At 42.2% G+C, this 23604-nt stretch overlaps 1 protein-coding gene across 7 annotated transcripts in view; it reads left to right on the top strand.

The window, feature by feature from the left end:
• The first annotated feature begins 4594 nt into the window (after window positions 1–4594).
• ablim3 (actin binding LIM protein family, member 3) overlaps window positions 4595–23604 on the top strand; it is a 51049-nt gene continuing 32039 nt past the window's right edge. For all 7 annotated transcript variants that reach the window (XM_058650024.1, XM_058650023.1, XM_058650022.1 and 4 more), the window contains exons 1-2: window positions 4595–5009; window positions 14204–14326. In XM_058650024.1, coding sequence (XP_058506007.1) covers window positions 4997–5009; window positions 14204–14326 — 136 coding nt within the window. In that variant the 5' untranslated portion in view covers window positions 4595–4996. The remainder of the gene's footprint in view (window positions 5010–14203; window positions 14327–23604) is intronic.

Here is a 23604-nt window from a genome sequence, read left to right as displayed (position 1 = left end):
ACATTGTGATGAAAGTGGGAAAGTCAGGACAAAGTGCAGGCAGATATCAATATCATTTATCATTTCACAATAACACTATTTCATGAATATGTGCACATGTAAATGTGAAAAGATACATTGAGGATATTGAAGATAAATCATTTACATTGTTCCCACTGGATGGTTAAATGGTCTTATTTTAAATCCTGTATGAAGAGATTTCTTGTTTAGCCTAAATCTATGTGAGTAATGTTAGGAGTTTAGAAAAACTGGTTTCAATATTGACCAATAATAAAAAACCTGTTACCTCATGTGAACAAAACAAAAGGATGGCAGTGACCTCCTTCTCTTTATCTTTGACATTCTTTCACTTTCTGGGACACATCCAGCTTTATCTGTATGAGGAGAGATAATAATGTTTTAGTATCTTGTAATTTTTTCTTCGTCTTCTTCTTTGTCTCCTGCTTAGTTAAATATAAACTCTGGAACTGATTGTGTTTCCCCAGCCCCCAGGTCTCCATGACAAAGTCACCCTGAGCGCTGAACATCAGCCCCTGCACTGCTCATGTGATCATACAATTGGCTATGCAAGGCTGCAGGACACAGACCATTTATTCTGCACTGCAAAAGTGTGTGTGTGTGTGTGTGTTCCAGGTATTAGTCATGTTGTGGGGACCTAAATACTTTCACACAGTCACATGGGGACAAAGATAAAGTGCTCATAAGGTAAATTGTTACATTTTAAGGAGAAGACAGGATGAGGTCAGGGATAGGTCAGTAGTAGTTATGGTTACGGCTTGAGTAAGTCTCCAGGAAATTAATGTAAGTCAATGCAATGTCCTCTGAGGTCATGGAAACCTGTTTGTGTCTCTGTGTGTGTCACAGAAATTAAAGGGAATGTGAGTTTATTGAATGGCAACAGATTACAAATAGACAGATATGGGTGTGTGTGTGTGTGTGTGTGTGTGTGTGTGTGTTTGTGTGTGTGTGTTCGGACAAAAGAACTGACAGGATTAGTAAAGAATTGCTGATCAGCGCTACTGATTGTGGACACATGGCCTGAGTGTGACTGACAAACAAAGGGCACAATATCAAAGGGAGACACACTGACGCGGAGGATTAGACTGTACAGTGTGGCCGTACATCGAGTCTGCAAGAAAACAAGCCTGTGTCAAATGTTGAGAAGCAACGGCAAGATTCCATCAGGGGGAGAAGGGGTGATGTCAACAGCTTGCAGATTTATTCCTGCAATAACACCTCTCAGGAGATTTTTGCCTTTCTTGTTGATTCGGGGGCACTGGCGCCTTGTGCAGACAGTGACAACACTGAGTTGACCCGATGGCCTCCTGCCCCACTGCCTTCAGTGAACAGGAAAGTCCGCTTCCTGTTTTTCTGCCCCATCAGTCCTGAGGACAAAAGCACAACACAGGATTGACTCACGAGGACGACGAGCACCCAGCACACGCCAGGCTCACAGTGCACCTGCCTACATACTGTCACACCCACACACGCACATACTGTAAAAGCACACCCTGCTCAAGGTGTTTTCCTGTCAATCATTATACACACTGCTAGTAATTGACTCAGTAAACATGTAACAAACATTCTTGCTCTTTTACACCTGGAAACTGATGCTTGTATCACTCTGTAAACCACTTGCCTGTCTTAATGTGACACACATATTCTCATGTTACTGTAAGACTTAAGCAGGCATTGATAAAGCGTCATCATTGATTAGATGACGCTTTAATTAAGTACTTCATGATAAATTCTTCTTTTTTTCTGTTTTCTTTTTCTCTGCTGATTATGTGTCAGGACCTCGTACAAATCACACAACAATAAAACAAACTTAATTAACTATCCCTGTAACAGTGCATTTAGACGGATGAGACAGTGATGTCTTTGTATTAACATAGATACTTTGTATCATCTTGTGTCATGCAGCATGCGTGTCTTATCTAATGTCAAACGTTTTTTACAAGGCTCACGGAGACTGAGCTTAAAACATGCACGACCACTGAGCTCCATTAGCAGGGACAACAGTGCATGGCAGCACAGAGAATATGAGGCGCCTGTCACATCCCGCCATTGTCCTGTTTCCTCCACGCTTCCTCAGGACACACACAGAGAGAGAACTGAAAACATGTATGTTGTTTTAAAAAAAAAAAAATGCTTCTACATGTTGAATTATTTAGTGTGACTTACACTTGAACAATATGACAACCCTGGGTCATTTAAACCTGGATTAGAAAACTAATGAAAGTTATTGGTCAAGACATGCTTGAACAATGTTGTATGAGTTAAATTCATTAACAGTTTGCTAACATATAACACCAACTTTCAGTCACATCATTCCAATCCAAATCTCAATGCACATAAAAGAGAGACACAAAAACAACAAAGTTGGTGGTGACCTGACACTTTCACACATACTGCATATTTGGCTACTCAAGTCTCAGTTCTCTCAGTTTGTCTTCCTTCAGCTGGTCAAGCCCTTGGCCTTTTGTTAACTTTTGTAAACCTAAACTGCTTTAGAGCTTGATTTCACTACAGCTGAGAACCTTTCATAGAGCCCAGTACACGGCATGTGTTTTTGTGTTTGACCATTAGATGGAGATCTTTCCACATCAATCTAACAACAGTTATCACAGGACTCATCCTCTGTTTTCCTGCAGGAAGGTTGACCTCCCCTCCTCATTGCAGCTCCTCCTGTCAATAATCCACTTAACTAATTTGCTTACGCTGATTTTCCAGCAGAGGGCAGTGTTATGATAGTTTTAGCAACAAGCTCAGCCCAGCTCTGAAAAAGAATACGAAAAACAATTCCATCTTATTTAAAGGTCACATATTATATGATTCTATGTCAGGTATGAAATGCCACTGGCTTGACTGAGTCTTAAATTAAGCTACATTGCCTTAAACATTGTCATTCTCTGTCTCAGCCCTCATCGCGTCTGAGACAAAATGAATTAAGACTGAGACTAATTACTTTTTGGGCAGTGTGATGTAGGCCATAGTGTCCTCAGAGGGTCCACAGCAGCCCACAGTGACGTCGCTAACTCAGGATGAAAGGGGAAAAGGTGGTCAAGTCAGAAAATCGGCGTAATATAGGAAATACAGCGACCTCATTTTCACAATAAAATTGTGTGGGGTTTTTTTAATAAATGGGTCAAGAAGAGTTTAGTATTGTTAAAGATTTAAAGTAATGAAACGTTTGCTCAAAGGTATTTTGTAAGAACAGGTTGTGTTCGGTGTTGTAATGCAGAGCAGATTTAATGAACAGAACAGCTCCCTTAAATTCTCTGTTTACATGAGTTACCTCTGTCACCACTAACTTCTTACCAAAAGCTTTCTTCACTATTTCATATTTAGAATAGAACTGACAACATGTGACAAAAGCATTTATGGCCAGGCTTTAAATTTTAACCACCAAATGTATTGAGAGTAATAGATAGTTTTGTCTGTACAATGAGATATAACTTTCAATATTGGGTGTATTAGTGTGTGTGTGTGTGTGTGGGGGGGGGGGGGGGGGGGGGGGGGGGGGAAGGTACAGTGTTCCCAATTTGTCACATTTATTTAGGTGTTTTTTCATTTTCATTATTTATTTATTTTTTAATCATTTGATTATTAATTCATTATCAACTTATTTTGTAAAGTAGAAAAAAGTACTTAATGTAGACCTGGTCTTTTGAAGGAAGCCTGTGTTGGGTTTACCTTATTGACCAACTAAACAACTGTACTTATGATTGCTTTTTAAAAAAAATGCAAACTGGAACTCTTAATCTATCCCTTAAATATTTAATGTGTGACTTGGGGTCATTAAAATTAAAATGTCTTGAGGTATTTAATCAGTCAAAATAACCTTAACACATATTAAATATACATGTACATACGCTGTAGCACATAAATATGCAACATATACTGTATGTGCTTGAGGTAAAAGTATTAAAGATAAAGACGTGTATTCAACATATATGAACATGCAGTGCCAGCCCAAGTCTTTTGGGGGCCCTAAGCAGAATTAGATTTGGGGGCCACCCTCCCAAATCCTCAGTGTCACCTGTGCTTTACTATTATTGATAGAAATGTAACACTATAAATTGTTATTCATTATATAATACTTTTTTTGTAACCTTAGAGGGCAATAAAAACACAAATGTATCCTACTATTCATTTGTAATTAAGTGTTAAGTGCTAAGTGTGAGTTCACTAAACTTGAATTAAACAAGTAAACCAGCTCAACAGCTTTTTTTAAATCATTGCACAGGTGTGCAAAATGTGCAAATCTGCAACTACAACATAAAGATTTAAGATTTAAATTTATAAGATAAACACGATCTAAATATATCTTAGGATTTATTTGATATGTTCAAATGTTTTTGTTTTTTTCCACACACGATTGCCACTTAGTTTCCTTATGCCTGTCTGATATGTTTATGTTTAAAAAGATTTACGAGGTTTAATCTGGATTTTAACTTTTACAGGTGTAAAAAGAATTGCTGGTTTTATTTTGAAAGCGAGGGCAGCAGGGTGTTTCCTGTGAGTGTGTCGACAGTAGTGCGTGTGTGCGGTGCGCGCGGTGACAGCGGCAGCAGCGAGAGAGAGAGAGAGCGAGAGCGCGAGCGGCAGCGCGGCGGAGCTGGAGCGACAATGTGACGGTGGACTTCGACTGAGCAGCTTTGTGTTGATGTGACTGTTTCTCGACACTCCCACACACCAGCCAACCACAGGAGCGTCATTTGGATTTAAACAGGGGATATCCTCGCCTTATTTTATTTGTTATTGTTTATTTTCATTTTATTTCCTCAGCCTCTCTGTGGCTGCGTGCACCTTCTCAGAAATTGACTGGCAAAGGAAGGCGTGAGGCGCACCATCATCCATGCTCAGTGGATATCGCTCCATCATTATTGCTCACACTCGATAAGGAGCAAAGTGCTCCGTGAAGATCTCCTCCTGCTTTATGGGATTCTTTTTCACGGAGCCGTTTTATTTTGGATAAAGCAAATTGGGCATCATGAGTTCCAGCGGTAAGTCCATTCTTGTGCGCTTTGAAGCGCAGATATACTCATTGGTGAGAGCAGAGAGAAACTATAACTATAGAACAATGGAAGCTCGTGTCACATCAACCAGGAAAGATTGCAACTCACTGGGTTGCAGGAAGCATGAATTCAACAGTGTCACATCTGAAAGATATTAAATTAAATAGTCATAAAAAAACCAACATTTTTCCTCTTTTAACAAATGTGTGCTACTGTTGTGAGGAAATGCCTCTGTGAATGATGAATGCCAATCTGTTTGTGCAGCAGATTTAGAGAGGATAGAGAGCTAAGTATATCTGGAGGTCAAAGTAACCCAGAGTTCAGGTGAGAGAGACAGATTTCTGGGATTCCTCATCCACTAACAGCTGCTGCTCAGACCCTCCAAATGTCTCTTTCGCCCTTGCATTGCTTCTCTTTTAATCTTCCTCACTCCCTTTTCATCCTCGTCAACACTACTATAGTAGAAGTTGTAGTTTGACCTCTCCTGGGAGGTCACCCGGGGTTCAGCTGTCGCCTCTTCATTAAAGTCCACCTGTCTTCTGGTGGAGTTTAGCTGTGTTTAATGCAGGCAGCAGCAAAAAGACACGTTGAGTCTGACAGCCTGAGGGTTTCTGTCATACTTATCCTAGACTGGCCTAGAGGACTGCACTGATGCTGAGCTGACCTTGTATCAGCTGACTGTGACCCTGATCCTCTGTCAGCTGAATCAGGACTTTCCCCTGCAGGCATGGCTGCCTCAGCTGTGAGTGCAATCATGAAAATGCCTTCACTTTGTTGTGTTTACAGGTTCTCACTAGTTGAGTCAGAGGTTTACTTTTTTAAAGAACTTTCCCCTCACCACCACCACCCTTGTCTCTAGAGCTGTCAGGACCAGTTGGAGTTGATGTGCCCAAGGTTCTGTTGGAAGTGATGGTGCTTTATATCCTCCCTCCGCTGTCCTCCATGTCTATACATGAGTGAACTGGCTGTTACTGCATCATTCATAATATAACCTGTCACTGTGTGGCACTACATTATTCATCCTAGTGCTCTTAACTCTCTGGTACCGAGCCTTGCCTGACTGCCAGTGTCTGTGCCGTGCGTGCCGGGGAGTGGCATTTGCAGCTCCTCGACTCCTCCTGAGAGAATGAGTAGAATTCTTTTGTTAAGCTTCGAAATGCTTTTCTCAGCTGACACACAGTGAAGGAGGAGGAGGAGGAGTCATGTAGTCCTCATGTGGCGACTAGAGTGCACACACACACACACACACACACACACACACACACACACCCATGTGATTTAAAAGCATGTGCTCAAACAGGAATCCATACACACCAGCAACGCACGTCAACCTGTGTGTTACCATTGACATGTGAAACTGTAACTGTGTGTGTGTGTGTGTGTGTGTGTAACAGCAGTCAGATGGTGGGGTGACATGTGTCTACACTGTGGCTTGAGGCAACACAGCTGAAGAAAGAACATCTCCTCTCCTCTTATCTCCAGTCAGGCGCTCTTAAAGTCTGGACATGAATGGGCTGTAGTGTGTGCACTGTTTTCCACTGCATTGGCTTTAATAGACCAGAGGCCATCAACACACACACACACACACACACACACACACACAGAGTAATTACAGACAGCTCTGAGTGTCTCTCTTTATCTTGTGGTCCTTCTGTCCTTCATGGTCACAGAGATTCCACTGTGTGTCTGTGGGTGTGCCTGACCAGACTCTTGGTCTCTCATGGCTATGATTTGAAATACTGATACATGTGATAATCCCATCACAGTAAAGATGCAAATTTACAAAAGTTGGCATCGCTGATAAATCAGAGGCCTTACATGATATGGTGTACGCACAGTATATGTGTGACTTAGGGGAGTGATAAAACACATGTTGATCAATATAGCGATCATTGAGCTCAGGGGCCTGAAGGGAACTGCAGAGCCATAGATCACAGGCAGCTCTGCCACGTCTCTCCTTGCTCCTTATCACTGTACAGCACAGAGTTCTCAAGTGTCATGGAGAAATATTGAATGCAGTGAGGTCCGGATGTCCGGAAGTTCTTTCATGAAGATATTAATTCAAAAAGATTTAAGGTTGTTTGTCACCACAGCGGATCATTTGCCTTTTGTCTTCACATTCTCCTTAACAACATCCTTGAATCTTCTCTGTAGTCTTCCTCTTTTCCTCCTGTCTGGCATCCTTTGTCCAATATAATCACTATCCCCCTCTGCATGTGACTTTACCATCTCCACCTTGCCTCTCTTACTCTAATCTCAGCATCTTCAGCTCTGCCACCTCCAGCTCCGCCTCCTGCCTCTTTGACAGTGGTGTCATAACTGGTCCCACTACCGTCTTCCGTCCAGATCTTTCCTTTCATTTTTGCTGCCGTCCTTCTGTCACACATCTCTCCTGACACAAAAACAATTAACAAACAATTTAAATCAATCAATTTAATAATCAGTTTTGGGAAGTACCCTGCCACACAGGTTAGCACCCTTGCCTTTGCAACAAGACCGCGGTCGAGCTCCGGTTGCCCCTTTCTGCATAGAGTTTGCATGTTCTCTCTGTGTGACTGGGTTTTCTCCAGGTTCTCCGCCTTCCTCCCACAGTCCAAAAACATGTTAGGTAAACACTCTAAATTGACCATAGGAAGGTTGTTTGTAGGGCTGGGCGATATGGACCAAAACTGTTATTGCAATATTTTTTGTTCGAATGGCGATGCAATATTATAACGATATTTTGAACAAAACGGGTTAGCTCACTAGCTCACCAGTTGGCCGCTCAGCTGACAGCTGAGAGCTGAAACAGCTGATAGCTGAAACCCGGCGTCCAGAGTGTACAACAGAAACCGGGAGATAAAGTGGTAGGAAATGGATGGATTTTGTATGGATGAGAATATCCAGACTCAAACTAACCATCTCCATACAGAAAGGCCCTCGTTCGGATGCATTCATTCCTGGGTCTTTTTGCTGTGAGGCAACAGTGCTAGCCACTACTCCACCGTGTGTCCCACACAGCATTTTAAATGTCTCAAATCCCATAGTGTGTATATGACACTCTCAGTCACCTTTTCCATCACACTCTGGTTCTTCTTATATTTGTCTGTTGCGATGTGTTGGGAAGTGTAGATTTATTGTCAGGACCTTGTGATAAATGGCGTCACCTCAGTGAAACACCCTTGGCATGTACCATCAGATGCTTTCTTTTCAGGTGGTTGAAACGTATCTGGTATAACCTCCAAACAAGTCCTGACGTCATCTGACTGATGACTTTGCTGATAGAGAAACATCTGATTTCCCATAGCTGAGCCACTGACACACAATTAAGGCCAGGGCCACCATGCCTCGGCTGTTGGGCAGTCAATAACTGTCCACGGCCCTTGTCAAAGCGGTGTGTGAGTGGCACCCTTGGTCCTTGTCAGCATGACTTTACAGCCAATTCAGCATGAGAGATCACAGTAATTGGCTAAGTGTCAGCTAATCAAAAAAGGCTGACAACAACAGGGTCTTTCCCATTTCCCATCTTCCCCAACATTGTCAAAGTGGAAGTTCCTGTGCTATCACTGTCTGTGTGGGTGAGATTTACTTTTTTTACATGAGGAATACAGACTACCGCCACCTACTGGTAAGAAAAACAAACATATTATTAAAAAGATAAAACCTATTAGACATATCACATAAATTAACCATTGTTAGTTAGCTGAGGGTCCATCAAAACATCTGAAAACTAAGTGGCCCCATAAAGACATGACAAAATAACCAGTGTTATTTGGCTGAGGGCCCCCCATAAAAATTCAAAATCAGAAAGAATAAAATAGTTGTGAAGATATTAGCGCAGAGGCTTCTGCTTGAGGGCCCCCTGGGCCCCTGGGTCTTAGCCCAGTAGGCCCATTCAGTAATCCTTCCTTGGACACATGCCAATCTAAGGCAGCTTTGCATTTGGTCGCCTCTCTGTGCCATCGGCCAAACTTCAGGGTGGTGTGTCTGTCCGGGCTTCCTGTACCGCTGTCCTTTTTTTGGCACCATCTCTCTCTCCACCATACATCAAGCTCATGTTGAACTGTTTGTCAAATACGCTCCACACAAAAGAGATCCTTTCATAAAGACATGTGAGATCATTTTGGACAATCTGCAAATCCTTCTATTTGACAACTTGTTTTGAGGGTATACAAAAATGTTTGTCACTCTTCTTGCTTTTGTTCTATAATGAGGATAAAATACAATTTGACCAGCAATGGTTAATGACCAGCAACCTGCAGAACTAATCCTATTAGCTGAGCTGTACTTTATTTATAGAGCTGTTGAGCGAAAATGTAGCACACTAAGCTAAGATAGTAAACATGGTAAACATGTTTACATAGTGAGGATGTTACTATGTTGATATTAGCATCTAAAACCAGCACTGTCCCTGTGTAAGAAATGAAGTGTCTATTAAAATTTTCTGGAGCTGTGTCAATAAAAAAGTAGAATTAAATTGATTAATCTAATTGTATCAAAATACGTTAAATCAATGTGGTTTTTGATATGTCTTTTTTAAGATTGCACAGACATTTTGGTGGCAATAGAAATCTGATTCTGGCTGATTATAGACAATATGACTGATAACAGGTGACTCTAAGAAGGCAATAACAGTTTCAATAATTGACATTTGCTACACTGGTTCGTGGATGTTTGTTTTTCCAGTTTTACAGAAATAATCGACTACAATGATGAGGGTCGACAGGGGAGGGGCAGCTCTATTGCTGCTCTTCTGTCCAATCCAGGGCCAAGCACCATTTATCACTTCCCCTTCCTCACACTAGTGTTTAATAACACAGAATGCAAAAGTAGAAGACAAGGATGCACCGATGCTGGCATGCACAGATAAATGTTAATGTATTGTGTGTGTTTACAGAGCACTAAGTGACTTAGATCATGTTGAGTTGCATTTTTCTTGGCACTGAAATAAGTCAGTATGTCATTCAATTTTAAAATGAACTGAATAAACTGAAGGCATCGTCCATCATGTATTTGAAGGTTGTATCCTTGAGGTTGCTGTCAACATGACCTTGGCTTCTGGGAGGACTGAGCGATCGTTGAGACTGTCAGTGGCAATCTGACCCTTCTCTCTTGCCATACGGTGTCAGTGTGTTTGTGATACCACCGGACACTCCCATCACTCTGATGAATGTTCCCCTCCAAGGCCCTGACAAAGATGAAGGGAGATAAAGAGAGGGAGTGGGGCAGTGCATGGAGAGAACTGCTCTTTGGGTATGTTAGGTGTACAGGCGTTTCAGCTTCTTGGGTTTATGTGAACATTGTTACATTGTACTTGATGTCGAGGTTCCTTAGCTTGGCTGATATTGTGCTGTGCACTTTTTCATTTAGTATACAGAAGGAAATGGAGATAGCCAAGTGCTCTAATAACACTTAGTTAAGATTGAGAAGAATCACAAAGATAACGTTGCCCTTACCCCATCTTATGGGCTTTTGTTGCAACCCTGGTCACTGATGGCACTGATGTCTTTATCCAATACAACCACCAACTAGTGAAACTAGTGAACTTGCTGCCTGTAATGATTGTTACATCATTATTTCATTGGCGTTACATGGTAAATGGGAAAGCTGTTTAAACTTGCATTGAAATAAAGGCTTGAGTCTTTCATCATCCGTAATTTGCAGATATAGCTTGAGTTTAAAAAAACTCGGCAGCAGTTTCCATGAGTTGTTTGATATAGAGGCAGAGCAACCACAGAATAATGCTAGCAGTCATGAATGAGATGTGCTTGTGTCAAAAACCTAAAGTGCTAAACTGAGCAGAACTTGTTTTTAAACCCACTTCGATGCTGTCACACCTTTGTAATGTTCTTCTGCCTGAAAACGTCAACATCAGGCAGAAGCAAATGAGTTGCTTAATTGCTTTATTTTAAACCTAGTTTAGGCCTGAGGTCTCTCCACAGGAGATGCCAAAATTTGGAAAAGTTGGAAAACAACACATTTTACCTATTATGATTCATCCACATGGTCTTTTCATTGCTCCTCTTTGAGCCTGTTTCTCCCTTGTCACACCCGATTTCCCAGCATCTCTTGTGACTGAGCTCCCAGCATGTTCTTCCTCTGGGTTGTTAGATCAGGGGCAAAAATAGCAGCAGCCTATTCATCCCTGGAGGCCCTTTTGGCCTCTCTGACCCTGTTCTCGTCACCTGTCTGCTCCAGGCTGTGTTCTCCCAGGGCTTCCGTCACTGATGTGGAGTCAGTGGTTTACACCTGTATTCTGGTGGCTATCATTAGAAGAATGACTCAACACCTCAGCATGAGAGAGGATAGAGGGTTGTTCTCAAGCTCTGTTGTGGGTTTAGAGAGCTCGGCTGCTGTTAATGAGGATGACCACACAGACACAATTGGAGTTATGTAATGCTTTAGCTTCTGAGCTGATTGAGTACCTGGATTCTCTACTTAGTCGCAGCTTTTTGTCACGTACATTCAACCAGTAAGATAAACATCTCATCAATTAACGCAAGGGCTCAATTTGATCTTCTGTTTAGACCAATCTTCATCATTATTTTAATGTTGTGTAATATTATATTGTATTTTGGCCAACCATGGCCAAGTGGAAAGGGAACTTGGCTTGTCCCCGTCCGAGCAAGGCAGGGACAAGCCAATGTATGATAATGTGTCCAATGTGCTCGACTATTGTCGATCCCAAGCATGGATAAATTAGTGGGCTGTGTCAGGAAGATCATCTGCTCTGGCAAACCCTAGACAGAGAGAAGCCGAAAGCAAAAAAGAAAAAAAAAACAGTCTTTCTGTCATACTGTGCTGACGGTATCTAAGTATCTAAGTTATGCAGAAAGAACTTCACCTCTGCCTTGAAGACTATGTTGCAGTTGTATCAAGTGTTGATCTTTGTCTCAGCTTGTGAGAGCAGAGGATGTTATACTGTGCCTCAGGTTTGTTTTAGTCCACATTAATAAGGTCAGCATTGTAAATGGAATGTAAGTTTTCAGTCAGCGCTGGCTTTGAGACTTGCTTGCTTTGCATTAGTTCCTGTATGTGGTTCACACCTGATGGGATTTTACCATCAAAAAGACCTCCTTCCTTTGCCTGGTCTCACACATGTATCCAGAAACACACATTGCAGGGAGTGTCCTGAGTGGAACCAGTGGCTGGGCACTTATCAGGCAGGCCAGTGTGTCCCAGCGGTGCTGCCAGCATTGTAAGTGAAACAATGACCGAACAGAGACTTGCATGTGGGAGATTGGGAGTGGGAATTAATCATGCATATTTCCATTGCCCACAGTTCTTTCTTGTACAGGAAAGTAAACAAGTACTCTCGTGCATACATTTTCTATCGCCCCATGGATGTTTACCCTCTAACTCAGCCTACACCATGCATGTACTGCAGTCGAACTCAGCAGCTTATGCTGTGAGGCCGGTATGGTCCTTTCATACCGAATGCTAAGCGATTTTTCACGTTGCATTACTCAAATCATTTATATTTACTTGCATTTCTGTGTTGGCACATTGGAAGAATCAGTCAACACTGATTGGCTTTCACCACAAGGCAACATGTGATGTTTTACTCTAGAGTTAAACATTTGGACTCTCGTAAGTGAAATAAAAAGACACAAATGTGAACGTCCTTTAGAATTTTTATATGGTGACACTCTCAACATTCATGGAATGTTCAAATGTAACGGAGTCAGTATGTGAATAAAGAGAGTGTTTCTTAGATGATCCTTTGAGAAGATGAGGCTAAATATTAAGAGACACTGGACCAAACTACTGTGGCACAGACTCAGTATTGGGAGGCAGGTTATCTTGCTTCATTCAGTCATTGTCTAGCATTTTATCCTCCGCACAAGGGTTGCGGGGGGCACCGGAGCCAATCCCTGATATAGGGTGAAACGCGGGTGAACACCCTGGACAGGTCGCCAGTCCATTGCAAGGCAAATAGAGGCATATATGCAAGGCGTATAGAGATGAGCAACCATTCACTCTTAGAGTGTCCAATTAACTTTTTGGAAGTAATCTAGAGACCCTGGAGAAAAGCCATGTGCACATGAGGAGAACTCCACACAGAATGGTTGTGAACCAGCAATCTTCTTGATGTGAGGCAAAAGTTTTCTTGTTTAAGTAAAAATGTATGTCATGTAAAAGCTATGTGGACATTTCCTCACTTGCTAAAGATCAACATCTTTACTATGACTTTGAGACCTGGTGATAACATTCTAATGGCCTCCTAATGTAGCCATAGGTAAGAACCTGTTTTACTGACCATGTGAAATCAATGAAATATAGGTGTTGTAGCTAATGAACAGTGGAGTAAGAGAACATGATGCAGCAGTGTGTGTGTGTGTGTGTGTGCATGTGTGTGTATATTTGAGTCAGCTCGAATGAGTGTGTGAAAAAAAGGAGAAAGTGGGAGAGAAAGACTGGCGCTAATCCAACTTCCATACTGTAGGTGTCAGACCTCACAGCTTTAAGACAAGTGATGACACAACCACATGCTGGGTTGATTGTGTGAGCTGCACACAGTCTACAGTGAAGTCAATTGCTGCATACATCTGTGGAACATCGGAGTGTGAAAAGCAGCTTTATGATGAAATACATTCTGTTTAAGGGAATGGTGTGTTTTCTGTGGTTGGGGACACTCATTCTCTGCTGACATCTTATCTGGGTCACATCTATGTTATAAATAGTGCCAATGTAATTGTATTGCAATATGCTTTTGTTCCATACGCAATCTGAATATTCTATTTTGATTGTTATAGCAGTAAGTGGGGGTTAAAGTTCCTTCAACTATTGTCTAAAGTACAACTAAACCCCTCAGGCTTTGGACTTCAGTTACAAAGCTCATTTTTCTCGGCTTTAACGTAAGCTGTAAACATTAAGTCTTCTCATACTTCTCATAGTATGGTTCAGCCAACAGCAGGAATATATCCCATTATGGCACTTTTTTTGAGGTGACAGTTATGTATAAAAATGGCAAATGAAGACGTTAACCCAGCAAAGCAGCTTAAGTCGTCACCAGACACTAACCAGTCCTTAGCCTTTATTTGTGACACATACTATTTGAAAATACAAATAGGGCAGCAGAATACTAACCTCTGACCTTCTGTTTAAATCAGTCACTGTATGTATTGCTTTGTAAGTGGTACTTTGGTTGAACGTTGTAATAGATTATTAAACATGTCTGTGTCTTTTGTCTCATCATTAAGGCTCAGCGGTCGGTGAGCGGAGCTCTGGGCCTATCCGGTGCCAACGATGTCGGGACGCCTGCAAAGGAGAGGTCGTACGAGTACAAGACACCCACTTTCACGTCAAGTGTTTCACCTGCACCGGTAGGACATAGAAACTTGATCCCAAACAACACAGCACTGCAAGTGTTAGAGCAGACAAACAGCTGTGGTGATCAGACAAACAGGTGTTGTCTTGCAAAGGCCCCTCAGGCCTGGGAGGCCCTGGTCATAAACGCTGAACCCAGGCCTCATGTGGGAGAACACTAACTGGAGTTCTATCTTTGTCACATTTTAGGCTTCCTACACCCCACACACACACACACACACACACACAGTGACAGATACACTCTGTGAGTCCTCATTCATCTGCCTCCTAGTGTACATGCTGAGTGCTACTATTAGCCCACAGTGAGGATTGGAAAGGATCAGAGGTGCGTAGCAGGAGACTCCTGCTACGGTAGCTTATTACATCCCTGACAGCTTTCAGGGGATTTTCACTCTGGGTTGTATATGCTATGGTCTAATGAGACTGTTACAACCAGCTTTGCATTTCTTCAGGTGACCTGCAGTAGACACAGTGGTGACATAATTGCACACCCCCTCATTGCAGGAATAGTACCTGTGTGACACTGGGGAATACATGTCTAGTCAAGAAAGGTATTTAATATTTCCAGAGGATTATGGGCAGAAGTTTAACATACCACTCATAAATGTGTCTTTTCAATGTATATTGGCTTTAAAATAGAAATGATTTGGTTTACGGGGGAAGTTGACGTTCTTGTTGATGATGACGTCCTTTCTGATATAGTTCCCTGACATGAGTGGGAAAGGGTGAGATGAGTGGAGTTCCAGATTTTACGTCTTTGATAAATGACTCGGGGCCATTTGGGTGTAAAGTTGGTGACATTTGCAGAGTTAAGTTAAGGTAAGTGCAGGTCTGTAAGGGGTTAATAACAGTCAAGTATCTGTGAGGAAGTGTCGTTGATCTTTCTGCTGTGCAGCCTGGAGCAAGTGTTTCAGTCATGAGTTACTTTGAAGTCATTTACAGATGACTGGAAAAGCATCATGTGCACGCAACAGCTACCTTCCAATAATGGTAGAATTGTTCCCAGTGAATGGTGTATTTGTTTAAAAAGCTCATCCAGGGAGCACATTTTTACTGGAGTTAAAGATGTAACTTATGACTCGCGGCTGAGATTTTTAGTGTGACGCACTTTGCTCTTACTTTTTCTCTTGGCCACGGGACGCAGTTTCCGGAGAAATGTCATGGCTCAATTTACACCACAAAGAATAAACAAGGATTGAGATTTGTGTTTTAAACGCTATGCATCATGTGTCGCTCTGCTTTTTATGGCACAACACAGCAACTCTGAGGAAAAGTTGCTGCTTCCTTACTAATACACTCTCACACATAGAAGGACTAGGGACACATAGAATAGACAGGTACAGGAACAAAGTTCTGTTTGTATATAAGTCACGTGACGTCTTTAGCAGGTGTTGTTGCTGGAGATGAAGCTGAGAGAGTTGTGTTTGTTGTTGTGTATGACCTGCACTGATGTTCAGCACAAAGCTGCTGCTCCACAGTGGACAAACTCACAGAAAGCTATTCAGCAGAGGGTTGTTGTTGTTGTTGTTGTTGTTACATGTTCCCTACGTGTGGCTATCTCACACACACACACACACAAGCTTTTATTGCACTCATGCATATGAGCGTGCGCATCCATACATGTATGCACGCTTGCTGTGCGAGTTGTGAGGGGTTGCTGTGGTAACGGTGTGAGGGGGCACCCGGGCCCTGGTTGGTGGATATTCTCAGCATCTCTGTGGTGCTATTAACCAATGGGAATGATGTATTTTGTACCCTGGAGAAAAAGGGGTTGAGCACAGGAAGCGGGCAGAGAGGAGAAGAAGAGGGGGGATGGGGGGTGCTGTTTGTCACCTAAACATTACATCATCACTTGACTGTAATAGCAGTCTGACTCCCGTCTTCCTCCACCTCTCAGTCGGCACGCACAGCAATGCTAAAGTAATTGGAAACTGTCACCGATGAGCATCATGGTAAATACACCTTTCAGACCCCCCACCCCTCGCATCTTCCAGAGAGCTCTCCTCATCCCATGAGGCAATGGGGCACTATTGTGCGGCCAGGCTCTGCCACATCCCAACCCATAATAGTCTTTGCTCTCCTGCATGGGCCTCTGCACAGCCAGCAGTTTTCTGTAGCTTGTATTGTTTGGTGTATAAACCCAATGTCACACACGAACGTGTTGCTTTTCAACTTACTTAACTCCATCTACTCTACTCTCGACACCATTTTCCTCGGTTTCTATTGTCTGCTTATCATCAGTTCCCTTGTCTACCTTCAGCGTTGAATGAAATGGCATGGCATGGAAATTTAATTTATTTTATTTCCCTCCCTGTTGCTTTTCTCTGTTTCTCCTCTCTTGCAATCCCGCCTCTCTTTTTCCTGGTGACAGTCACCCAAGCATGAAATCAATTTCTCATCGTGGGACAGGATGACATTGGCATGCAGGGAGTGCCATTTGGAGGCTAATGGCCAAAATGTATCATACAACTGAACCACAGCGACAATCCGCCATCAGGCGCCAAGTGCCTGATCTGTGGGACGTGTTTATGAAGTCTGTGATTGAGATGTGTCTCAGCATTTGATTCCATTCTTTGCTGGTCAGTGTTTTTTTTCCCCAGAGGATCAACATCAAAATCAATGTCTCCTGAGGTTATTGACCTTGACGAATGATACCGACTCTGCCACAGTTGATTCATTTCCACTAAAAGAGGCATGACGTAAAGTCTCAGTTATTTCCTCTTCCTTCATTTCTGTTGTTTTTTCCCAAAAGGGCTGACTCTGCCCCACAGACGAGATCATGATCACTCAGCCTTAAACAGGGACGCACTCAGAGAGAGATAGATACTTTGTGTGCACATTCACTTAACATGTAGAAGTACGTACATCCGTCCATCCATCCATCCACACTTTCTCAAGCCGCATTTCCTTCCGGATGTCACATTATCATAATCCCTCTCTCATGCATTAGTCAGGAGAAGAACAGATCACTCATCATGTGCATTTAACCTCCCCATTTGAACCTATTATACAGCAGCTGATCATTGCTGCACGATCAACTTGAGAGAAAGAAGCCGTCTCACAGCTTGATGCATCAACTCCAGACACAGACAGGCTGCGGGGGTGAACACTGTGGATTATGTAGATCCCATAGCCCTTCTGAGTGAAGTAGTGTATGGGCAGTGTGGTGTTGTATTACCAGCAGACAGACTGACTCGCACATACTGACCTAATGACATAGTGACCACATTTACTCCGCCTCTGAAGCATAATTGGCACTCGTAGATTCCAGCAGTAGCAGTGAGGTCTATCAGTGGCACAAGCACAAAACCTCACTTCAGCTTTTCCTCTTCAAGTCAGCACACATGCAAAAACACAAGCAGAGACAGAAGCAAACACAGGCACGTTTGCACAGAAGCTTCCCTCAGCAGTTTCAATTTTTTTTTTGTCAGAGATTTCTATCAAACATTTCTAAAGGGAGCAGCAGATGTACACATGGCAGGTCAAATAAATAAATGACTGCTCTTCTAATACTCCGTTTTGAGTCGGGCTTTCTCAACAGACCTCTTGTAAAAATTGCAGCATATTTGTCTCTTTCTCTGTGGACCTGTTTCAGTCAGTCCAGCCTCCCTTTGGATGCCATTAGCCCCCATCACTCAACCTCAGTGTTAATAACATCAACCCACTGCACTATACCAGATGGAAGTAAAGGGAGGGAGAAGACAAATAGTGTGAGGAATAAAGAGAAGAGGAACGAAAGAAAAAGAGGTTATGAGGAGAAACAGTTGGAAAGACACAGCACAGAAAAAAAAGTGGGGGGTTACAGGGAAGGGGAGCTTCCTGTAGCTATGGCAACGGCTGGTACGCTGGTCCAATCACCACACCGGTGCCTGGTTGCTAGGGAGAGATTCCGGCAGGGAGAGAGAAAGGAGCAGGGCAGTGGCGCCTTTTACCCGACAACTCTCCGGGATCCAGGATAGATGACGAGGATTATTCCTCCGCTTGTCTCGCTCAAGTGTTCCTGTCCTGAGGGATTTTCACACACAGACATACCCTGCCTATTGTCTTTGTGTGTAAGCGTGCCGTAGTGAGTTTAAACCACTTATGTGTCCATGTGTCTGGCTCAGTGAAGCAGTGACTTCTGAATGATAAAGAGGGCCATTAAGTGACAGAAAAAAGCACACATACACACACATAACAGGTACAAATGAACACAAGGCACAGTGAAAGGTTTTTCACTGTGTGTTTATGATCTCATACACGCCCCGTTTCCCCCTCAACTGAGTCTCTTATCAGCCCTGAGAGGGTTAAAAGCTGAAGGCCTCAGCAGCAGGACTTTTCTGCTGGTACGAAGGGACTCCACTGGGCAACCATCTGTCTCCATCAGCTACCACAGCAAAGTGCTAGGGGATCCCTACACGTGGGCACTGTTTCTCCCTGCTTTAACCTTTAGCTGCCTCTCACTCTTTCACACACACACACACACACACACACACTCTCTCTCTCTCTCTCTCTCTCCTAATAACCTTTACCACAACCACATCCTCTTATGTCATCTCTTCTTTATATATCTCTTTTTGTATAGTTATGATATGATATGATATGATATGATATGATATGATATGATATGATATAATATGGTATGATATGATATGATATGATATGATATGATATGATATAATATGGTATGATATGATATGATATATGATATGATATGATATGATATGATATGATATAGCATGGTATGGTATAGTATGATATGATATGATATGACATGACATGACATGACATGATATGATATGATATGATATGATATAATATGGTATGGTATGGTATGGTATGGTATGATATGATATGATATGATATGGTATGATATGGTATAGCATGGTATGGTATAGTATGGTATGATATGATATGATATGATATGACATGACATGACATGACATGACATGACATGACATGATATGATATGATATAATATGGTATGGTATGGTATGGTATGATATGATATGATATGATATGATATGATATGATATGGTATGATATGGTATAGCATGGTATGGTATAGTATGATATGATATGATATGATATGATATGACATGACATGACATGACATGACATGACATGACATGACATGGTATGGTATGGTATGGTATGATATGATATGATATGATATGATATGATATGGTATGGTATAGCATGGTATGGTATGGTATGGTGGAATTAATTAGTCAGGACCGTGTTTTGTTAAATCTTCTGAGGATGAATTCTATTGAATCAATTACTCCAGAATGGAGTTGCATGTAATTGGGCACATTTGGCTAAATCTATAATGCCTACAGGCTGAATTGCAGTAAGTTCATATGCAACGAAGATGCTAAACTAAACTGATAAGATGATGAAAAAAAGAAAGTGCCTTTGTGAGCATCCTCTCAGGCACTGTGCCGAAGGACAGCTCCACAGGGCTTTGGACTGTAGGACTTTTGTTCGGTTCCTCTTCCTGCCTGTTTGACTGTGTCTTCTCTCACCCTGTGATTTGGCACAACTTGAGAAAACACATTATTTACTCTTGGAGTGTTTCTTCCTGTCAAAGGGGCTCAAATCCGGGGGTCACAGGGGGGAGTGCAGAGGAGCAAGGGCCCCATGTTGGTAGCACAGATGTGGGGGTGAATAGGTGAGTACCTCCCCTGCTGGAACTTGTCCCTGCCTTGCTACATACAAGCTCCTCTGCTAATAAACATGTCGCTGCCTCTGCTAACTTGAAAAGAAGCCTTGAGAATTAGCATAATGTCGACAGCAGCACTAAAACAATTAGAGTAGGCAGCAGAGCTATGTTGATGTACTGTACAAAGCATGTTCATTCACTTATTAGCACATTACTTAGACCCTACAGTAGCATAATGAGCTGGGGGAGAGAGGGGATGCTCAGAAAAAAGGGAAGGTTACATGAAGGTGCAGTTTGTGATGGTGAGAAAAGAAGGTGCAAACTGAGATAAAGGCCACAAAGATTTGGAAGCAGCCCTCAAACAAGAAGACGAAGAAAGAGAAGGGGAGGAGAGGACGGGGGTGTCAGGACTACTTTGGGGTTCCGGCCTGGGCCGACATTGAGATGGGAATTTTAATTGCGTCTGTTGGCTGCAGATAAATAGCCAATCATGCAGACCCCCTGTGTGTGTCTAATAAGTGCTGTTCTAATGACCACAGCTGCAGGCTGCGGCTTACACACCAGCCTTGAAGCACTAGCACCAAATTCTCTAGATGTTAACTCCCTGCTTTGACAAAAAAAAAAAGCAATATGAAGGAGAGAAGCAGCATCTCTCTGCTTCTCTCATTACTGTGGCATTCAGCGCGAGATCATTGCAAATAAGTGAAATGTGTAGTTTAGTCTCGCAAAGCGGATTATGTTTAGTTTAGGAAGATAATTGATGGTAATTCTCCATTAAATGAAACACATTTCACATACAAACAAAGCTTTAATTAACAAAGTAAATGTACATGAGTGTGATTTGTGTATGCTTTCCCACGAATAGCTACAGTGTAAATCCCTAAAGGCCAATCATGGGACAGTGAAACAGACTGGCTCTACATCAACTGAATTGGGCTTTTGTTTTTATGGGTGGGTGTCTGCATCATGTGGTGCTGGTCGTGCAGTAACCACTTGACTTTTTTACCAGAGCCAAGCTAAACCACATCTTTGCAGCAGCAGCAGCAGAGACAACAGGCTCTGACACAGCTCCACCCACTGTGCTGGCAGCTACACGTGCATGGATACGTTTGAAGGCTCGGCTCGATGGGTTTGGGCTGAAACTGCTGAGAGTGGAGGGTGTGACTGCAAGTGGGCTATAAAAAGTGAAGGCTCCTTAATCAAGGTTTAAAGGATGAAAACGAAAAGTCACATTTATCTTTGGGTCCATAAATCTTCCCGTTATCAAGGAGAAATGTTGGTTCTTTTTAGGACACATCCATTAAGTTTAACATTGACTTTATAATAATTCAGTTTAATGCAAATCATTTAGACTTATGCACTACAAAATATCATGATCATTTTGTTCGTGATTGTGTTAGTTTTTTTTTTTGCATTTTTGACCATATAACCAATTTTGAAGCAACTCTTACCACTATATCTTGATTGAGAATCTAAATAATGCAAAGAAAGTTACTTTATGAACTTGACCTTTTATGTTTATTGAATATTTCAAGTGTAATAAGCTTTAGGTAACACAATGTATACTTTGGATGTATGAAATCAGGACTTTAACACGGAGCTCCCCCTGCAGTTTTGGAGTAAATATTTTTACAACACCACTGCAAACCATCCATCCATCTTCTACCACTTCATCGTCCATGCCTGTCAGAATAACCGGTCTTAGGTCTACTCGTGTGTGTGTGTGGCCCCTTGTTCGGTCAGACGGTCGTCCTCCGACAACAGTTTTCTCTGCTTCTTTTTCACCAACTTTCTCTCAACATCTTAAATAAAACTATCACTACCTTGGTCTTATAGGCTGTACCTGAGTAGGATGTATGTGTGTGTGTAGTGCCATTAAGCAATTTGTTTCTCATAAGAATCGAGACTTCGCGGAACCTCCTGATAATGAGGATTCCAGGTCGGCGGCCCCGATCTTGCAAGGCGAGTGGAGACAGCCCCCGATCTGCCTGCAGCAAGTCATTTAATCACCACAGTGACTCTGAAGCTGTAACATTAGGGTAAAATTCTAAAAAAAAATAGTATCCACTTTGCAGGAGTTGGAATTCTGTTTCCGTCTCTGTATTATGGAGGTTGTGTTTCAGGGTTGCACAGATGAAGGAACCAGGCTGCAGCATCAACCGCCTGCAGAATCGACAAAAGTATTTCTCACTGTAACTTCTGGCTGAGCCATTGATCCCCAGTCTTTTCCCTGAAGTCGCTGTGTATTCCAGGTGCTTTTGTTGGATAACGTTCATCAGCTGTTTTCAGAAGTTGGACACTGACAGACTCTCCCTCCGTCTTTCTCTGTGACACACGTGGAAACATGGTGAAAAAAAACTTGTTGAGATTGATTATTTGTAATTATCTCGTTAACACCGGCAGCCCTAACTTTCAGGACCAAAGTGGAAGACTATTGTTTTTTAATCTTGATAATGTTTTTTTTTTAGTCTTTAGTCTCCAAACAGTGACCAGTTTTTCTCATTCCATTAAAACTCATCATATCATTTAACATTGTATTAAATTAATATATTCCAGGGTTTCACTCACTGTGCATGTTCATGTCAGAGCAATTGTGTTCAGTTTTCAGCTTTTAGTTTTTATTCTTTCTTTCATTTATTTGTTATATACAGTCAGTGACTGGGATTTTTAAGTGACTTCACAGTCCGTCTCAATCACAGTCTCGTCCCTGAGAACGTTTGGTATTTACAGGCAACAGTTGAAACACAACACCACCACATGGAACACCACCACTACTACCACATCTTTCATACCGGGACCTGGCTGTCTCTAGGGCAACTGTGGAAGGTTTATGTCTCCTATGGCAACTGAGGAAGGGGGACGTCCCTTTGCAATGCATCCAGCCAATCATACAGTCAAAAGAAAACAGTGTGATTAGCTGGAACAGGTGAACCATCCTGCCAGACCGTCCAATCCAGCCTGAGCAGGTCCAGTCGGCCGGCTGTGATTTGGTCATGCATTATTATGCTAATGAAATGCATTAGCTGATTGAGCTGAATCAAGTCAGGTAAAAATCTGTGTGGGTACAGACTGAAAAAAACTCAAATCAACAGCAACAACAGAGCCAGGAAAAAAAAATATTTTACTGCAATTTTGTTTTCAACAAAATCTCAAGATTCAAGATTTTTTTTCCATGGTGAAGAGATGGGAAGATGTGGAAATGTTTACTCTTCTATTTTACTTTCCATGAAGGCATCACGTAGCCTGTGATTTGGGTTTTTGGTCATGGCCATCAGTCAGTTTGGTTTCAACTGCACTTTTTGAAGCTCTGTGACATTGTAAAGCAGATCTGGAAATGTGGTTGGCATATGTGCACACACACACACACACACACACACACACACACACGGACATGCACTCACAACATGTTTTATATATAACCTATTTTAATTTAGTCCCATTTCCTTCCTTCACATTCCTCCCTACTTGTAGGTTTCTGCAGCTGCCTCACCGTCACGCCAATGACCTGTCAAAATGCTAAAGATCCATCATCATATCTGGCCATACACACACTGTCTCATTTCATCATCCACTCTCTGCAAACGCACGGTGCCATCTCATCGGGATGGATTTATGTGTCTATCATCCTCC

The sequence above is a fragment of the Solea solea genome, chromosome 14, assembly GCF_958295425.1.
Source record: "Solea solea chromosome 14, fSolSol10.1, whole genome shotgun sequence".
Lineage (NCBI taxonomy): Eukaryota > Metazoa > Chordata > Actinopteri > Pleuronectiformes > Soleidae > Solea > Solea solea.
The sequence above is the reverse complement of the archived record's forward strand: the minus strand, read 5'-3'. Positions and strand labels throughout refer to the sequence as shown.